This window comes from Xyrauchen texanus, chromosome 45 (genome assembly GCF_025860055.1).
Source record: "Xyrauchen texanus isolate HMW12.3.18 chromosome 45, RBS_HiC_50CHRs, whole genome shotgun sequence".
Classification (NCBI taxonomy): domain Eukaryota; kingdom Metazoa; phylum Chordata; class Actinopteri; order Cypriniformes; family Catostomidae; genus Xyrauchen; species Xyrauchen texanus.
The window spans coordinates 17687979-17707024 of NC_068320.1; the positions used below are offsets into that span (position 1 = coordinate 17687979).

Below are 19046 nucleotides of genomic sequence, written 5' to 3' on the forward strand. Positions count from 1 at the left end.
ACTTGAGGGATTTTGCAGCATTTAAGGGGATAATTCACCCCAAAATACATATTCTCTAATCATATTCTCACCCTCATGCCAGATGAGTAAGACTTTCTTTCTTCTGCTGAAAACAAACAAAGATTTTTAGAAGAATATTTCAGCTCTGGGTATCAAAATTTTGAAGCTCCAAAATGACATAATGATAATAAAAGTAATCCATATACTCCAGTGGTAAAATCTATTTTTTCAGAAGTGTGTGTGTGTGTGTGTGTGTGTGTGTGTGTGTGTGTGTGTGTGTGTGTGTGTGTGTGTGTGAGAAATAGATCAATGTTTAAGTAATTTTATACTATCAATCTCCACTTTCACATTCTTCTTTTTTTTTCTCCCCAATTTGGAATACCAATGTAACTCTACCCACCCTTGCAACTGTGCCAATTGGTTGCTTAGGAAGCCTGACTGGAGTCACTCAGTACGCCTTGGATTCGAAATTTCGTCACATTCTTCTTCTTTTATTTTTGGCGATTCACATTCTTTGTGCGTATCGCCACCTACTGGGCAGGGAGGAGAATTAATATTAAGATGAATTAAATATTTATCTGTTTCTCACCCACACATATTATATCACTTCTGAAGACATCGATTTAACCACTGTCATATGGATTACTTTCATGGGGCCTTTATGTGCTTTTTGGAGCTTCAAAAATGTTTTACCCATTCACTTGCATTTTATGGACCTACAGAGCTGAGATATTCTTCTAAAAATCTTAATTTTTGTTCAACAGAAGAAAGAAAGTCATTGACATTTAGGATGGCATGAGGGTGTATAAATGATCATAGAATTTGAATTTTGGGGTGAACTATCCCTTTACGATTCAACTAGTTTATCCTTATAGTCTCTATATTTCGCATGTTCTGAAACTGTGAGTTGTATATTGTCTTTATCTTTGATTGTTGTCATAAGGCTTATCAGACTTTTTTCATTTATCAGAGCATTATCTTTTTTACACCTTGTGCACAGAGCGGAAAATGACAGTATCTGCACATATTAGGTTATATTTTCTTTGTCTAGTCATTAGCTATTATGTTGTCTAGGGTTGAGTTACATTATAAACAATAGATGGACAAACAATGGACTTGTTCATTTATTATTAATGTATTATTTATATATTACTGGCCAATGGCTTTTTAACAAACCTGAGAAAAAGCATAGAAACAGGTAATCGACCAAATTTGATTGATTTGATATAAGAGAAGTATTTTGAGGAAGTAGGTGTGGTTTAGGAGTTTCCAAGTTGTAGCAACAGATCTCCAGCATTGTTAAGTCAGAGAGGCGTGAAACGTCTATACAAGCTTCTCACACCTTCATTGTCTGTTGAACCATGTCAGGTAAAGTTGATCCGTCAATGTTCCTCTTCGATTTCCCACCGCTGCTTATGGGGACTTTCTGTAGACTGATGGACAGCGGCGTCAATGGACTGGGATGGCGAGATTTAGGTAAAAGTAGCCGACTTTACGTCGACATTTGAACCGTTGTCTGAAAAACATTAACAAGTACTCATTTTCTTGATTTGGATGCATGGTTCTGCTTTGGAGATAAATTATGTTACATAAGCAGAAGTTCTCTTTTTAGGTAGTAACATTTTCTGTTTATTGCCTCTAAATCTGATTCCCTACAGCTGCTCGCATCCTTCCCAGTCTGCTGGAAGTGAGGTGTACTGAAACGTTTGCGGCTGCAGGGAAAAGTCCAACCCAAGAGCTCATGTGGTCGTGGGCACAGCAGAATAAAACAGTGGGGGATCTGCTGAAGGTGCTGGATGATATGGGCCATGTTCGTGCCAGGAGTCTTTTTCAGTCAGGTAGAGAGAACATCATTTCATTTAAAGACTCTAATCCTGGTTGTTTATAATAAATGTACCACTAGTTTATGCCAAAATACCATGGTTATTTATATTTATAGGGTACAACAGGGCTAAAGGCACAACTTAAGGAAAATGAGTTTTCCGAAGTGTGTCAAGATTGGTAAAAATACATACATTTTTATAGAATATCTATGGAGCAGCATCATTTGTGTGAAAAGAAATAATAACGGAAGGTTGTTTTGATTACAATTCGTATTTTAATAAGATGGTGTGGAGCCTTTTACCCCACACTTGGGGTAGAAATCCGCCAGAGCGGTTATAGTGATATCATGTAAATATAGTTATAGGGCAAAATTGTATAACTTTTGGGAAAGCAAGATACCTCAAAACCAAAGTTTAGACATTGCAGATCGGGAATTTCTTTCAGTGTGACAAACAGGTGTTTAGGAAAGTACTGTGGAGGTTTTTGTTGCTGTTTGAAGAAATTATATTGAAATCAAATCTAATTACGAAGGTGTTGCAAAGCAAAACAAAGCAAGTTAAATAACCTCAACAATGCACATGACCCCTGTGCAGTTCAAACAATTCATTACACCCACAAATCCGCATACCACCGTAAAGACATCAAAGTAAAGTTGTTGATTTTGCTTTAAAGCAGTTCACTGAAAGAACAGTAACAGAACACTTTTTATCATCTTTTTAGATTCTTGTGTGTTGAAGTCATCTTCGTCTCCTCGGTTTCCCACGGTAATATCTGATTCTCTAATATCTGTGAAACTTTTCACAACTTTTGTGAAACTGTGAAATTTCAAGATCTCACATTCATATTCAGTCTGTCCCCTTTTTTTGTTTGCCAAACAGTATCTGTCAAATGGTGAACAATCCATTCACATCTCAGCTCTTTATCTAGAGCCTGTGTCTGTTAAAGGTAATATACTTTAAAAGTACAAACACATTTGTATTTACATGGTCTCTGTATTAATTAGTATGACTGTACTTAGAAGCAGCAATAGAATACAATTTTCAGTATGAACGTCTTTCTTTTACACATTCTAGATATATATTTGAACTCAGAAGGCCACATACACCACAGCCAAATAAATTTAAACTCAGTTTTTTCACAAGTCCTGACATTTAATTGTAGAAAACTTTATCTGTCTTAGGTCAGTTTGGATGACTACTTTATTTTAAGAATGTGAAATGTCAGGATAATAGTAGAGAGAATTATTTATTTCAGCTTTTATTTCTTTCATCACATTTCCAGTGGGTCAGACGTTTACATGCACTTTGTTAATATTTGGTAGCATTGCCTTTAAATTGGTTAACTTGGGTCAAACATTTGGACAGCCTTCCACAAGCTTCTCACAATAAGTTGCTGGAATTTTGACCCATTCCTCCAGACAGAACTGATGTAACTGAGTCAGGTTTATAGGCCTCCTTGCTCAAACACACTTTTTCAGTTCTGCCCACAAACTTTCATTCAGATTGAGGTCAGGGCTTTATGCTGGCCACTCCAATACCTTGACTTTGCTGTCTTTAAGCCATTTTGCCACAACTTTGAAGGTATGCTTGGGGTTATTGTCCATTTGGAAGACCCATTTGCGACCGAGCTTTAACTTCATGGTTTATGTGATGATGGTGCCATATCTTTAATTTTCCTTCCTCATGATGCCATTTACTTTTGTGAAGTGCACCAGTCCCTCCTGCAGCAAAGCAACCCCACAACATGATGCTGCCACCCCCATGTGTTCTTTGGCTTGCAAGCCTCACCCTTTTTCCTCCAAACATAACGATAGTCATTATGGCCAAACAGTTAAATTTTTGTTTCATCAGACCAGAGGACATTTCTCCAAAAAGTAAGATCTGTGTCAGTATGTGCACTTGCAAACTGTAGTCTGTTTTTTATTTTATGGCATTTTTGGAGCAGCGGCTTCTTTGTTGTTGAGCAGCCATTCAGCTTATATCGATATTGTTTTACTGTGGATATAGATACTTGTTTACCTGTTTCCTCCTGCAGCTTCCCAATGTACTTTGCTGTTGTTCTGGGATTGATTTGCACTTTTCACACCAAACTATGTTAATCTCTAGGAGACCGAATGCATCTCCTTCCTGAGCGATATGATGGCTGTGTGGTCCCATGGTGTTTATGCTTGCATACTATTGTTTGTACAGATGAAGGTGGTACCTTCATGGTCCACGGTTTGTAAATTGCCCCCACAGAAGAATCAGACTTGTGGACAATGTCTTGGCTTAAATTTCTCCCAATGATGATCCAGACTTGTGGAGGTTCACAAAACATTTTTCTGAGGTCTTGGCTGATTTCTTTTGATTTTCCCATGATGTCAAGTAATGAGTTTGAAGGTAGGCCTCAAAATACAGCCACAGGTACACCTCCAATTTACTCCAGTTAGCCTAATAGCCAATCAGAAACTAAATGGCTAATTGCCTAACGACTTAAAATAATTTTCTGGAATTTTCCAAGCTGCTTAAAGGCACAGTTTACTTAGTGAATTTAAACTTCTGACCCACTAGAATTATGATATAGTCAATTAAAAGCAAAACAATTTGTCTGGAGACAATTGTTGAAAAAATTACTTGTGTCATGCACAAAGTAGATGTCCTAAATGACTTGCCAAAACTATAGTTTGCTCATGTAGTGGTTAAATAATTAGTTTTAATGAATTCAACCAAAGTGTATGTAAAGTTCTGACCTCAACTGTAGATAGTAAGTTTCATTTCTGTTTTGTGTGGTTTCATGATGATATATTGCTTTATGAAACAGTCTTTGTCCACCTCACTGTCATAGGTGAAAAACAGAAGTATTCGATCACTTATTCAGACGTCATAGAGGGAACCAGAAATTTCCATCAGGACTTGAAAATTGGAGCTAGCACATTTGCAGAGGTCTACTGCGGAAGATGGGGAAGCAAATCTTTTGCTGTGAAAGTGTTCAAACAGGTACTTGCCTCTAAGCTCTGAATTTACATGGTGAAATGTTTTAGATATAACACTGTCACAATTTTGAAAACACTGATTTCAGCATTCTTGATTACTTTAACACAGGGAAATAAAGCCACTTGGAAGAAATTGTGGGAAAAATTCACAAATGAGATTGAAGTTCTACAACTGTAGGTTTTAATCAGTCAATTATTTTAAGTTTGTTTATTATAAGTGGTGTGCTTGTCATTTTATCATTATTCCCCTTCCATAGTCCTGACAAAAAAGGATTATTTTTCTCGCCATCTGTCCTCTCAGCTACCAGCATCCTAATATCTTGGAGCTATGGGGAAGCTTTTCAGAGAGAGATCACTTCTGTTTAGTGTATCCATACCTTCATAATGGATCATTGTTCCACAGGCTTCATGAGGTAATCATTTGATTTTCTCACTATTTACTCACCCTCATGCCATCCCAGATGTGTATGACTTTCTTTTTTCTGCAGAACATAAACAAAGATTTTTAGAAGAATATTTAAGCTTTGTCGGTCCTTTCAATGCGAGTGAATGGTGGCCAAACCATTGCTCTAAAAAGCATATAAATGCAGAATAAAAGTAATCCATATGACTTCAGTGATTAAATCCATATCTTTAGAAGCAATATGATAGGTGTGGGTATGAAAAATATAAATCTTTATGTCCTTTTTTACTATAAATTATCCTCCCTGCCCAGAACGTAATGATGTGCATGAAGAATGCGAATCGCCAAAAACTAAGAAGAATGTGAAAAGTCGGTATTTATAGTAAAAAAGACTTCTGTTTCTCACGCACACTTATCATATTGCTTCTGAAGATATGGATTTAACCACTGGAGTCATATGGATTACTTTTATGCTGCTTTATGTGTTTTTTGGACCTTTGAGTTTTTTTGGTGAACAATCCCTTTAAGAAGTTTTCGTAGGCTAGCTTCAAGTAGACTTTACCTTTACTCTTTCTTCCTATTCAGGAAGCTGAGAGGCCTCTGTCATGGCAGGAGAGGCTGAACATCATCAAAGGCACTGCAAAGGCAGTTCACCATCTACACACTGCACAACCCTGCATGGTTATTTGCGGTAACATTACAAGGTGCCAGTCATAGCTACAATGTTTTCTTGAGTCCAGTGAAGATAATATAGATCGATGATGATGCGTGCTTATAACTGCTAAACGTAGTTTGTGGTGTGTTGACAGTTCAAACATACTCTTGGATGAGCACCTGCAGCCGAAATTATCAGATTTTGGTTTAGCTCATCTAAGACCCCACTCTGTCAACCAGAGCTGCACCATCGTCATGGATACTGCCTCCCATAGCAACTTTGCCTATCTCCCAGAGGAGTACATCCGTGATGGCAAGCTGTCAGTCAAACTAGATGTTTATAGCCTTGGCATGGTTAGTTCATGATCCTTTTTAGGCAAAATGATAAACTATCACTGTAATAAACCATAAGTAAATTATCTACAAATATGTTGTCCATTAAAATTTCTTCCTCATCTAAAACTGACTTCTCAAAACGGACTTCTCTAACATCACTCGTTTTTATGTTTGTAGGTTATATTAGAGACATGTACTGGACAGAAGGTGACACAAGTGTCAGCAAAGAACCTGTATTTGGTAAGAATCCACTCTCCAAAGTACATGTTTTATTAGCCAGAATAATGCACAGAGTTTTGATCTAATTTTCAAACGTTAATCTACAGAGTACTCTTTACTGACTAATCTCTAACAATGTCATTACATTCTCCTTTAGAGAGATGTTCTGAGATCAGAGTTTGAGGAGAAAGGCTGTGTGGATGCCTGTTTGCGGTTTTTAGATCCTAAATTGGAACACTGGTCTCCTGCGGTGGCGCTCTGTCTGCTCCAAATTGGGCTGGAGTGCACAGCCAGCAGAATACGAGTCAGGCCTAGCATGAAAACTGTTAGTAAATGTACTGACCAAAACTCCCCCTGTTCTAAGTCCCACTCTTTTTTTTAATTACATAATTTGTCCTACAAATAAGTCAGTGTAAACTCTGCAAAATACAATTGTGAATGCTATAGTGATATAATGTGATCTGTTCAGGTGCTTCAGAGGTTAAGCCAACTTCTTCCCATTCCTGCACCTCCTGAAGACCAACCGCACACTCTAGATGATAATATCTCTCCTCAAGGCTTCCACTATGTCCAAGTTCCATGTCCCAGCCTGCCCACTGAAGATGATGAAATGTTCAGACCCCTGGAGGAAACTCCGTCACCCAGAGTCCCCAAACAGGCAGGACCCTGTGAGTGCAGCCAGTCCGAGGTTACTTTCTTGAGTGTTGGAGAACAATTTCACAGGGAATCTTTCCTGGAAAGTGACAGAGTGGTTTCAGCATCACAGAGTTTACAGTCAGACCCTGTTCCTCACCTGGACTTATATGGGAGTTGGCCTGTGGAGTGCAGCTGTTCCACTGAAACTGAAGCACAGGGGTGTGAGGAATGCTGTGCTAATGGCTTTAGTCAGTCTATCGTATATGTAACTCTAGGCAAGTAGCAAAAAGGAAGGATTCATAAATAAATATGTCAACAAACAAACTACTAACAAACAAAATGATGAGATTAATTAACAACATTTTACTTTTTCAGATGATGGTGCCCAGCCCTCACAAAGTGACATCAAGAATCCAGCAAAAGCAAAAATGAGGAATAAAATTCACTTGTACAATCAAGGGCTGATAAAAACAGAGGAACTTCTCTCACTGAAGTCAGACTGATTCACCCATTAAATGGAAGAACTTTATAAAAAGTGAACTCTTCGGGATTCAAACCAGTGTTGTACTACCATATCATTAGACATGCATTTACCCCAGTGAAGATTTGTATATTTCATGTTTCTGACGAATCCAGTAAATACAATGATCTAATTTATTATGTTTCATTTTTAACCAATAAAAATAATGCAGTATTTTTGGCATACAAATTAATTATTATAATTACATGAATTATAAACTAATAAGTGAAATCAATGTTGAAATGCAAATCCATTTTTTTAATTTTTTTAAATCATTTATGCATTTACTAATAAGGAGGTTTAGAGGACTAATGCAAATATTAAATAAATACAAATAATCTAAAATAATTATAAAAAAAACTTTCAAGGCGTTTCCAAAAGTTTGAATGTTTGGAATGATCTGATTGGCTGTTGGGTGTTACAGCGTTGTCATAGACAGTTGCCGCGAAGTATGAATAATTGTAACTGAAAGCATTAATCCGTTTTTTGATTCGAACGCAATTCAGAATGGCGGGTCAAAGTTCTCCTGCTGTATTTAAAACTTTAACCGGCTACATACTATCGGAACGTGATGACGACCAGTCAAACCAGGATGATGATACAGAAAGCGAAAATGAAGAAGAGGATATGGATAGCCTGAATTCATGGATATGAGTGAAATGGACTCCGTTTCATCTGGCGGGAAAATATTTAAATCTTGCGCACCATCTTCAAAAGAAGGTAGAAGTATTTCTCACACACAAAAAATTTCAATTTACTAACAAAATTCTATCAAATTGATTTAAATAATCTTTATAAAATACAAAAATATATATATATTTTAAATTGTATTAATTTGATTTGGTTAAACATTACACAAATCAATTTTATATGATATTGAAATGCGTAAATCATAAAAATAAGCTAAAATATTTCTGTGGACAGTGTCTGCAGCAAATCAGTCTGTTAAATAGTGAACGTTTTAATAAAAGTAAAGTACAGCAATGTCATTCTTTTAAACGTCGATATAGTGTTTAGTGCATAATAAACATAACAATAATTGTATATGTTTGTGTGTATATATATGTATTGTAGCCTATATATATATATATATATATATACATATAGCCTATATATACATATATATATATATATATATATATATATATATATATATATATATATATATATATATATATATACATATATATATATACATATATATATATACTGGCTGCCAAAAGATTGGAATAATGTACAGATTTTGCTTTCATGGAAAGAAATTGGTACTTTTATTCACAAAAGAGCCATTCAACTGATCACAATATATAGTCAGGACATTAATAACGTGAACAATTACAATAAAAAAATAAATAAATCAGAACTTCTTAAACTACCTCAAAGAGTTCTCATCAAAAAACGTGCAGCAATGACAACTTTGCAGATCTTTGACATTCTAGCTGTCAGTTTGTTCAGATACTCAGGTGACATTTCACCCCACACTTCCTGTTGCACTTGCCAAAGATGTGACTGTCTTGTTGGGCACTTCTCACACACCTTACAGTCTAGCCCAGTGTTTCCCAACCTTTTTTCTGCCACGGCACACTTTTTATTACTAAAAACGTCTACGGCACACCTATCCCATAGGCTAACCATCGTCAATATTTTTCCCTTTTAAGAACGTGTGCATGTTTTCTGTCCGTCTTAGTAGCATGTTTACTTGTAATGTTTGAAATTCAGCTATGCAAGAAAAAAGATAACAAGTCACAAGTCACATATAGGGCAGGCTACGCTGTGTGTGGTCACAGGTGGCAAGAGCGCTAAATGGTTACTGAAAAAACAACACATTTGCTTCTTTTCTAATTTGTAGATTTGTTCTTGCAAAATTACAGGGATTCAAACTCATGAGGGGCGAAAAAATAAGACAATCACTGGTCCACGAACATGTTTTCTGGGGATATTTGTTTTAAAAAAGCTTGATGGTGTCCTGTGGTATCTGGCACCAAAACATTAGCAGCAGATCCTTCAAGTCTTGTAAGTTGTGAGGTGGAGCCTCTGTGGATCAGACTTGTTGGTCTACATCCCACATCCCACAGATGCTCAGCTGGATTGAGATCTGGGGAATTTGGAGACCAGGACAACACCTTGAGCTCTTCATAATGTTCCTCAAACCATTCCCGAACAATGTGTGCAGTGTGGCAGGATGCATGTTTCTGCTGAAAGAAGCCACTGCCATCAGGGAATACCATTGCCATGAAGGGGTGTACCTGTTCTGCAACAATGTGTATGTAGGTGGCACGTGTCAAATTGATGTCCACATGAATGGCCCCAGAGTTTCCCAGCAGAACATTGCCCAAAGCATCACACTCCGTCCTTGTCATCTTCCCACAGTGCATCATGGTGTCATCACTTCCCCACGTAAACGGCACACACATGCATGGCCGTCCATGTGATGTAAAAGAAAACATGACTCATCGGACCAGGCGATCTTCTTTCACTAATCCAAGGTCCAGTTCCGACGCTTGCATGCCCATTGTAGGTACTTTCGACGGGGTCATCATGGGCACTCAGTTGTGACACATTCCTCCCATAACCATAATTAAAATTTTCTGTGACTTGTGCCACAGACCTCCTGTCGGTTCTGACCAGACGGAAGAGCCTGTGTTGCCCTCCCGCATCGTTGAGCATTGGGCGTCCAACACCGGTTTGTGGTTTGTCTCTCCTCGGACCACTGTCGGTAGGTACTCACCACTGCTGACCGGGAGCACCTCACAAGCCTTGCCATTTCAGAGATGCTCTGACCCTGTCGTCTGGCCACTTACAATTTGGCCTTTGTCAAAGTTGCTCAGGTCTTTACTCCTGCCCATTTCTCCTGCATTCAACATGTTAACTACGAGAACTGATTGTTTGCTTACCATCTAATCTACCCAGACCTTGACATGTGGCCGTGTTAGGAGATGATCAACGTAACTTGTGAGTAGTCATAAAGTTGTCTCATCGGTGTGTGTGTATGTGTGATATATATATATATATATATATATATATATATATATATATATATATATATATTTGGACATTAGGAACCTATTTGGAAAATTAAATAATTCATAATTTGCAACAAAGCTTTAATGAAAATATTGAAAAGTGTAAAAATAAAAATTTTATATTGTATTTTGCTATTCCCTCTTTTCAGGATTTGGCCATAACAACTTCCTCTGCTTTGTAATTCATAACGTCTGACATCACAATTCAGTACAATTTATGAAAATTGTAACAATAGATGTATTATTTTGTAATTATATTATTATTATTTGATTAAGTATTTGTTTTATAAATAAACATCTCAAGAAAAATTTGGTGATTTTTCAAATCATGGTAAGATTTTCTTTTGCAAGATATTTCTTTAATGTCCTCTTTAAGAGACATCAGACTTGGTACATGCGTTTTCACCTAGGTTATGCTACAGGTAAATAGGGTTAAAAAATTAAATCTATTTTAAAATATAAAATATGAGATGTTCCTATGAAATAGAACTCATTATGATTAGAAACTGATTAAATACAGGCACTAGTCTAGGGTGTCCCTTTAAAGAAATGTGGCATGTACAGTATAGTCCTAAGAGAAAAAACAACTACAGTTTTACTAAGGACAAAAATTATAGGCTGGGTCTCAGGAGTGTAAATTACACAAGCAAAAATTCTCATCTTGCTGTTTCATCTTATTCCTGAAAGTGAAACAATTCTTATTTTGGACAGTATCATAACTGAAGAGATACCTGTGCCAAATTGTTAATGTGTCATGCATGTCTTATGACTTTTCTTTATTTGCAGTGAATTTCCAGGTCGGTAAAAAGATTTACAGGGTTGTGGGATGTTTTCCATTACATGATCCCTGGTGGGAGATCTCCTGCACATTTCGCCAAGGCCAGCGCAAGAGTCATAACAAAGGCTACCCCTACTACAGCCTCCGCACTAATCTGGGATCAGAGGGTCAGTCACTAGTGTCTCTTTTTCTTACTGCTTGTGGAGCTGAGCCCTTATTTGTTCACAGATTTATGGAGTGGTTGCCCAAAGACCGATACGTGGAGCCTGTCAATGTGCTGGACGCCCTGCAGGATTTTGAAGAGTCAAGTCTAGAGCATAAAGCCTTGGCTGAACAACTCAAGACAAATGTCAATTACTCAGGTTGGACCACCTATGTTACCTATTTGCATCACTTGCATGCAGTAATTTCTTGAAAAAAAGTAATTACAGTGTTTTTGTTTTGTTTTTGAGCAATTAGTTAAAAGAATTAGATCAAATGATCCGAATCATCATAAGTGTGTGTGTGTGTGTGTGTGTGTGCAGCCAGCGAAACAACTTATACCTACTGCTATTATAAGTGATTTTGAAAACATAATTACTGTACTTATTCTTAATAATTTAAAACACAGACCCTGGGACACATGTGAGAATTGCCAACATGTACCCTGAAGTCATGAAATACTTACCAACATTGCTGCCAGGCCAGTTTATTGATATAATAAACAAAGGAAAGATGGAACAGAACAATACAGAAGTATTGGCCAAACTGGATGAGCTAATTAAGACTAAGGATGTATGGAAGTTGGGCTTCAACTTTGTAAGTAAGATTTAATTGCACATGCAATGTCTGAGCATTTTGTTGTTGTTGTTGAACCATTTTGGATATTAGCTCACATTATCCCTTGTTGACATTTGTTATCCTTTTGTTATGGTTATTTAAATAAATTTTCTCAAACGTTTGACAGATCATGTTTAAAGAATTCCATCTGATCAGGTGTGAAGCAAAGGTGGAGGCCTTTCAGCTTTGTGATTTGTTCAGGAGTATCCCTGTGCTACAGCGCAACGCCTTACTATTGTACACAAAACTGAAGGAATATTGCAGAGCCACTGGCAGCACATACATTGAGCAGGAGAAGCTGGTGGAGTGGATGAGACGTGAGATCGGAGTTGAGGATGTCTGGAAAGCTGTCCATTTCCTTGAGGAGCAGGGTGTACTGATAAGGGACAAAAGAAAGGTGGCACTTCGGAACCTCTTCTTTTACGAGAAAGGCATTGCTGAATGCTTGAGGTGCCTGGTGGAGGCAAAACCCTGGAAGATCCACTTGGATGTGAGCGAGATTCTTCGCAGAGCTCAGCTAGAGAGATTAAAAGTGAAGGCTTGTGAGCAAGACGATATGACTCAGCTGAGGAAACCTCATGCTGACACAAGAACATCTGCCTCAGCACACAATGACTTGGAGCAGGGTGTTGGGTCGGAGCAGAGAGATCTTGCTTTTAACCAGACTTCTACTTCAAGCATAGAGGAAAGTGTCTCTCCAAACAAAGAATCTTCCTCCACAGCCTACATGGATCCTGATCGTTCCACTGAAGAACTAGACCCCGATCATGTGCGAGCGGCAGAAATGATGTGCTCAAATGCAGTGACGGTGATCAGTGGAAAGGGGGGTTGTGGGAAGACCACAGTGGCCATGCAGAGACAAACAAGCTTCAGTGACAATGCCCCTGTAGAAGTTCTCCTCACTGCTCCTACAGGAGAGCTGCTTCACTTCTTACTAAGAGAACCAGCTTCACTGCATACACCATGCACCAGGTATAGCCAAATTATCCAGGTATCACCAAATAAAAATATATGAACACCTTAATTATGGAAGAAGTTGATGCTAGTCATTTGCAAATCTGTCCTCTTTTGTCAGGTTTTATGGAGTTTCATGAATGCAAAAAAAGATGGTCTTGGGAATCCTGAGGACTGAAAGTTCTCACATGTGCAGGTGCTGGTGGTGGATGAGGGAAGCCTGGTGTCTGTTCAGATCCTTCACTCCATTCTCAATATGCTCACCAAACATGCACATCTCCAGAAGTTCATCATTTTGGGTAAGGGCATATTGCTTGCATATTAATTAAAATGTTCAGGTTCAGTACATGTTAAGGTCTATCGACAGCATTTGTGGCATAATGTTGATTACCACAAAAAATTATTTTGACTCATCCCTCTGTCTATAATAAAAGCACAAATCGAGGTTACAGTGAGGCACTAACAATGGAAGTGAATGGGGTCATATTTTGAAGGATTTAAAGAGAAATGTGAAGCTTATCATTTTATAAAAGCACTTACATTTGTTCTTCTGTTAAAACTTATTGTGTATTATCTGATCTGTAAAGATGTTTGAATCGTAATTTTTACAGTCGTTTTAGGGTTTGTTGACATTACATCATAATGACAATGAAAGTTGTATAATTGGCTATGACTTTCCATTGTAAGTGCCTCACTGGAACCCAGATAGTTGCATTTAAGGGACAATTCAAAATATATTTTTGTGGTAATAAATGTTATGGCACAAATGCTGTCGATTGAGCTTAACTTGTATTGAACATTGAATATTCCTTTAATATAATGTTTATGGTCTATTTTATAATGATGTTTAGTTTAGTTTAGTGTCCAGACATGGCTGAAAATGTATTTTTTGTCTCGACAAAACACAAATTTACTACACACCTAAGCAAATATTCCAGATGCCAATACATACAACACAACAAGCATTGCGTTATTTATCAGCAACCTAATTTTACTGGTTGGACAACTTATTGTTCTGGTATCATTTTGGATTCCTTTGTTTTTGTGAGTATAGGTGATGTGAGGCAGTTGCCCAGCATTGAGCCTGGAAACACACTTTGCGATCTGTTTCAAGGTCTCAGGGATATCCGTTTTGCCATTGAAATGCAGACCAACCATCGTGCCGAGTCTGAGCTCATCGTCAGAAACGCTGGACTGTGAGCATGTGTGATTGGGTTATATAAATTGTTTTTTGCCTCCCAGGTTTCCTTCAACAAGTTATTATGATTGGATTGCTATTTCTATCATGGTTGTGTTCTTGTTGGATGTGCAATTTGAATAAATCTAAATGATATTTCTAGCTCGACCTTAATGGTAGTTTTTCAGCCATAATCTTGTTCTATCTATAAACTCTTAGAATTTCAGAGATGGGGAAAAAAGACGCTGTAGTCCATTGGAGTTTGATGCCACTATAGACATGACAAGATCCTTCAAAGTGCCATCATCTGACAAAAGGTTTATTTTGTCCAAATCTCTAGAGAAAATTATGATTATGGTAAGTGAGGAAACACATTCCTGTAGGTCTCAAGACAGGCATGTCAACCGTTACATAACATTTTGAATAACTTGCAATATCTTTGTTAGTCTTTTCAGAAACATATGTAATATAAGTTAGTTACTCAAGTTATATGTATATATATTGTTGCTTAATGCATTTGCACTGTGTATTATAATTATGCCTCAGATGCACAGACATGTTGTGTCTGTGGCTTAAAAGTTCTGACTTTACAATCAGACAAAGAAATGCTTTCATCATAGAAAAAAACATTGCTGAACTCTTCTCAGGAGCATTTATTATTGTGTGTTCTCAATTGGAAGTTTCTGAAAGTACCCATTTGTCTTGAAGTGTATTGGTCAGTCTTGAACAATATAACGTGGGTTAAGATACAAGATCCTAAAGGGTTATGCTGCACCACCACTTTTATTTAATTCTTCTGCCCACAATCACCATCTTGAGTAATTGGAACTAGAAGAAATCAAATCCACTGTTGAGGCACCAAGCTGGCCGACCTATTAGAACATCTTCCATTTCGAATTACTGTACATAACAGAATCAATTGGCTTGGAATTATTTGAAAAAGAGTGTCTGAATACACTGTAAAGAGCTGTTGAAGTTGTCTCATAGCTGTAATGAGCAAAACACCTGTTGAAATATTTAACTGATCTGCGTTTCAAACATATTTTTGCTGCTTAGATCTCCAGAATGCCATTAAATTCTTACTTGAGAATGCTCCTGGACTCGAAAATGATACATCATCGCAATTTGTGGCTTTCACAAGGTAAGACCTCATTTAAGATCAATTAATGATAGGTGACATTGACCTTACTGAGCCTAGCTTAAAGGTCTGCGTGCATTCCCATGGGACTGCAGCACCCTCTATTCTAGCCGTATCTAGCCATAACGAAGCACAAAAACATAGCCAAGGCCATAACAAAAATAGACCTCAACCTGTCAGTTGAATACTACCCATGTCCATAGAGATGAACACCCCTCAGATTTTGTTTTAGTAAGACTATGCTAAAGATGTCCACCATGATAAATAAAAGCTGAGCTTGAAAAGTTATTTTTGTTTACAGGAAGATCTGTCAGTTGCTCAATGAGCTTTGCTGCAAGCATTATTCTGATCATATTACAAAGTAAACATAAAACTAAAATAAAAGCAAAAAAAATAAAAATGCATTTGTTGTATTTAATGAACAAACACAATGCTTTCATTAGTGGGCTTTCATTACTTTTATTTTTTGCCTTTTTAACAATAAGTTTTAATATTTGGTTTTGTTTACTTTAGGACTCACAAATATAAATTGAACTTTCAAGTGGGGGATAAAGTTTGCTGCACAAAAAATGGCTACATCTCAGACAAAGATGATGAGAACAAAGACGAGACTTTCAGTCATACTGCTGAAGCTGCAAATGATGATGCTGAAAGCCAGAGACAAAAGGAAAAGAATAAAAAAACGACTGTGCAATGGAGAAATTTTCTTCATTAAAGAGGTTAAATGTTGGGGGGAAATGTCTTTATGAACTGATGTTTAATTATAATTTCTTTTATTCCAAAATTCAGTTAAAATGACTGAATTTATACTGAGATTAAATTGTAATTTCCAAAGGACATGAACTGGTAAACAGAAGTAATAATAACATGAATTTGTTATTGATTGGTGCAGTTTTCATTTTATTCTAATCCATTCACAGGATGTAACAGAGGAGGATATGGGAGCAACAGACAAAAAAAATCGGTACTTGACACTTGATGATGAAAACGGGCGGCTGGTGACTTCTAGCTACAGGCAGCTGCAGAGAGAGTGTAAACTACGCCATGCTTGGGCAAGAACCATTCACACCTTTCAGGAAATTGCATACATTTCAGGTGTTCCTAAATTTCTCAGTGTGTGTAGATATGGGTTCCATCTTAAAAGCTCATACATTAAGCTTCTTTGAACTAATATGTGTTCTCATTCCACTTAAGGGATCAGAGGCAGAAACTATGTGTATGTGCATGGATATAGCAAGGGTCAAAACTGAAAGCACCTATACACAGCTGTGACACGGGGTATAAAGCGCGTGTATGTGGTGGGTACAGAAGCTGACATAGAAAAATCCATCCAGAAACAAGTCATCCATCGGAATACACGATTGTGTAGCCTCATCAGAAGTGTAGCTGTCCGACCAAGAGATGATTATCTAACTCAGTCTGGCAACAGTCCTGGTTTTTGGCCTTCACAGTCCACACCATTGGCCCTGCATACCCCCAGCTTCTCCCAGGCATTCTCCAGACCTTCATATGTAAGACGTCTCTACAGGGAGGAAGATGAGCAAAATCTTGAAACATCCCAAATCTCTTTACAAGATGAAATTGCCCTCAGCAAACGTAATGCTTGCTCATCCATGGAGAATTGTGATGAGCCAAGCATGATGCAGAATGAAGATGTATCTGAATTGTACAATCATGTTGGAGATGCAGCATTGTCAGCAGCGACCAGCTCTTCCCCGAAAGAAAGCAGCAGGGCCTCTAAACGACTGGCTCACTCAGACACCTGCAGTACACCAAGCAAAAAACTAAAGGTAACAAACTGAGTAGAATTGAATCTAAATGATCAACAAATATGAGTTATGTACTGTTTTAGACTTTTGAAGGCAGTCTGTATCCTTTTGTCTTAGTAAACCACATCAGAAGGGTCTCCACTTGGCAGCTCAAGGCTGAAGCTGTTCTCCACTACAGACCGCAGCCCCGAATTCCCATGAAAGGCAGCTGTCCCAAGAAATTTCACTCTATTTCTTTCAGATGCATTTCATCTGATTTAGTGTATTTTCAGAGGTTATACTGTATTTCAGATTTGGGGTTCAATGTAAACATGCATTTAGTTAATTAATGTAGCTTTGTCATAATTGTTCATTTATTTACAAAGCTGCCAATAGGGTGTAGTGACAAATTGATGTTATTTTATGTTTTATGTTTATGTCTAGGATTCTAAACCTGGAATTAAAAAGATGATTCTTTTTTAAATTACTTAAATGATTTTTGCACTACTTTTAGGCTACTAAACGAATAAGCAAATTTGTGACAATGACCATGTTAAAGGGATAGTTCACTCAAAAATGTAAATTCTCTCATCATTTACTCACCCTCATGCAACCCCAGAAGTGTAGGCCTATGACTTTATTTTGCTGAACATAATCAAAGATTTTTAGATGAATATTCTAGCTCTGTTGGTCCATGCAATTCAAGTGAATGTTGATCAACATTTTGAAGCTCCAAAAAGCATATAAAGGCAGCATAAAAGTAATCCATAAGACTCTAGTGGTTAGCAATATGATAGATTTAGATGAGAAACCGATCAATATTTAAGTCATTTTTTACTAAAGATTCTCTTCCCTGCCCAGTAGGTGGCGATATGAACGGAGAATGCAAATCGCCAAAAACAAAAGTAGAATGTGGAAGAGAAAGTGAGTGTAGATTTATAGTAAAAAGGACTTGATCTTTGATCTCATCCACACCCAAGAGATATATTTAACAACTGAGTTTTATGGATTACTTAGATTAATATGATGCTTTTATATGCTGTTTGGACCTTCAAAGTTCTGACTTTGCATTGTATGGACCTACAGAGCTGAGATATTCTTTAAAAAATCTTAATTTGTGTTTAGCAGAAGAAAGAAAGTCATACACATCTGGGATGGCATGAGGGTGAGTAAATAATGACAGAATTTTCATTTTGGGGTAAACTATTAGTATACTATAAGTCCTTTGTATAAAATGTTGGATTTCTTTGCTACTATTGAGGCACAAAGGATATTAGTGTTACCATGATAAAGTGGATCATCAGATTTTGCTCATGCCAGCTTGAGTGCATACCATTAAATCAAAGAGGGATATACTGTTGAAAAAGACATTGCTGATATTATCATTTGTAATATATCAAATGTATTAGGTTAGAAAAATTCAAAATAGAAGCATTTTCACTTATGGTCTCAAATATTTGGTCCATGTAGAGGTAAATGTTTTTTTATATTGTGAATAATTATGTGCTGAAAATTGTACAACTGATTGTGTTTTTGACAATATTATTAGTTCCACTGTCTCCCACAGGTATATGAGACTTGTGTCATGTTTGTAAGTACAATATGAATAGCACAATCAAGCAATATGCTTTCTGTATTTTTTCTTTCTAAAGTTTAAATGATGTCTTGGTCTTTTGTTGTTATCATGTAAATCAAGTGAATTACACAATATCATGTATTTGTTCTCCTTTGTTCCACATCCCACTATTCAATATAGTTTTTATTCAGCTGGTCATGTTATGCTAACATGGCAGCTCCCATGAGTGGACACTCTCCATGTAGAATAAAACAGCTTTTTAAGGTTACT

The 19046-nt window shown here is 37.1% G+C and overlaps 1 protein-coding gene and 1 pseudogene across 2 annotated transcripts; both read left to right on the plus strand.

The window, feature by feature from the left end:
• Positions 1-1326: 1326 nt before the first annotated feature.
• On the plus strand, positions 1327-7688 carry irak3 (interleukin-1 receptor-associated kinase 3). 2 transcript variants are annotated; one of them, XM_052118825.1, is made up of 13 exons: positions 1327-1476; positions 1659-1838; positions 2545-2588; positions 2703-2769; positions 4648-4799; positions 4905-4969; positions 5097-5208; positions 5784-5902; positions 6008-6206; positions 6366-6428; positions 6565-6732; positions 6877-7318; positions 7419-7688. In XM_052118825.1, the coding sequence occupies exons 1-13, from the start codon at positions 1362-1364 to the stop codon at positions 7544-7546; spliced, it is 1854 nt and encodes a 617-aa protein (XP_051974785.1). In that variant the 5' UTR covers positions 1327-1361; the 3' UTR covers positions 7547-7688. The 2 variants fall into 2 exon arrangements, with proteins under 2 accessions (XP_051974785.1, XP_051974786.1); XM_052118826.1 differs by lacking the exons at positions 2545-2588; positions 2703-2769.
• A 382-nt stretch (positions 7689-8070) lies between these two features.
• Positions 8071-17373, plus strand: LOC127637494 (DNA helicase B-like; annotated as a pseudogene).
• Positions 17374-19046: the final 1673 nt, after the last annotated feature.

Coding starts and splice junctions, on each gene's coding strand:
- irak3 (XM_052118825.1), top strand. CDS start 1,362: ATGTCAGGTAAAGTTGATCCGTCAATGTTCCTCTTCGATTTCCCACCG. Junction 1,839..2,544: donor CAGGAGTCTTTTTCAGTCAG/GTAGAGAGAACA, acceptor TCATCTTTTTAG/ATTCTTGTGTGTTGAAGTCA. Junction 4,800..4,904: donor CTGTGAAAGTGTTCAAACAG/GTACTTGCCTCT, acceptor ACTTTAACACAG/GGAAATAAAGCCACTTGGAA.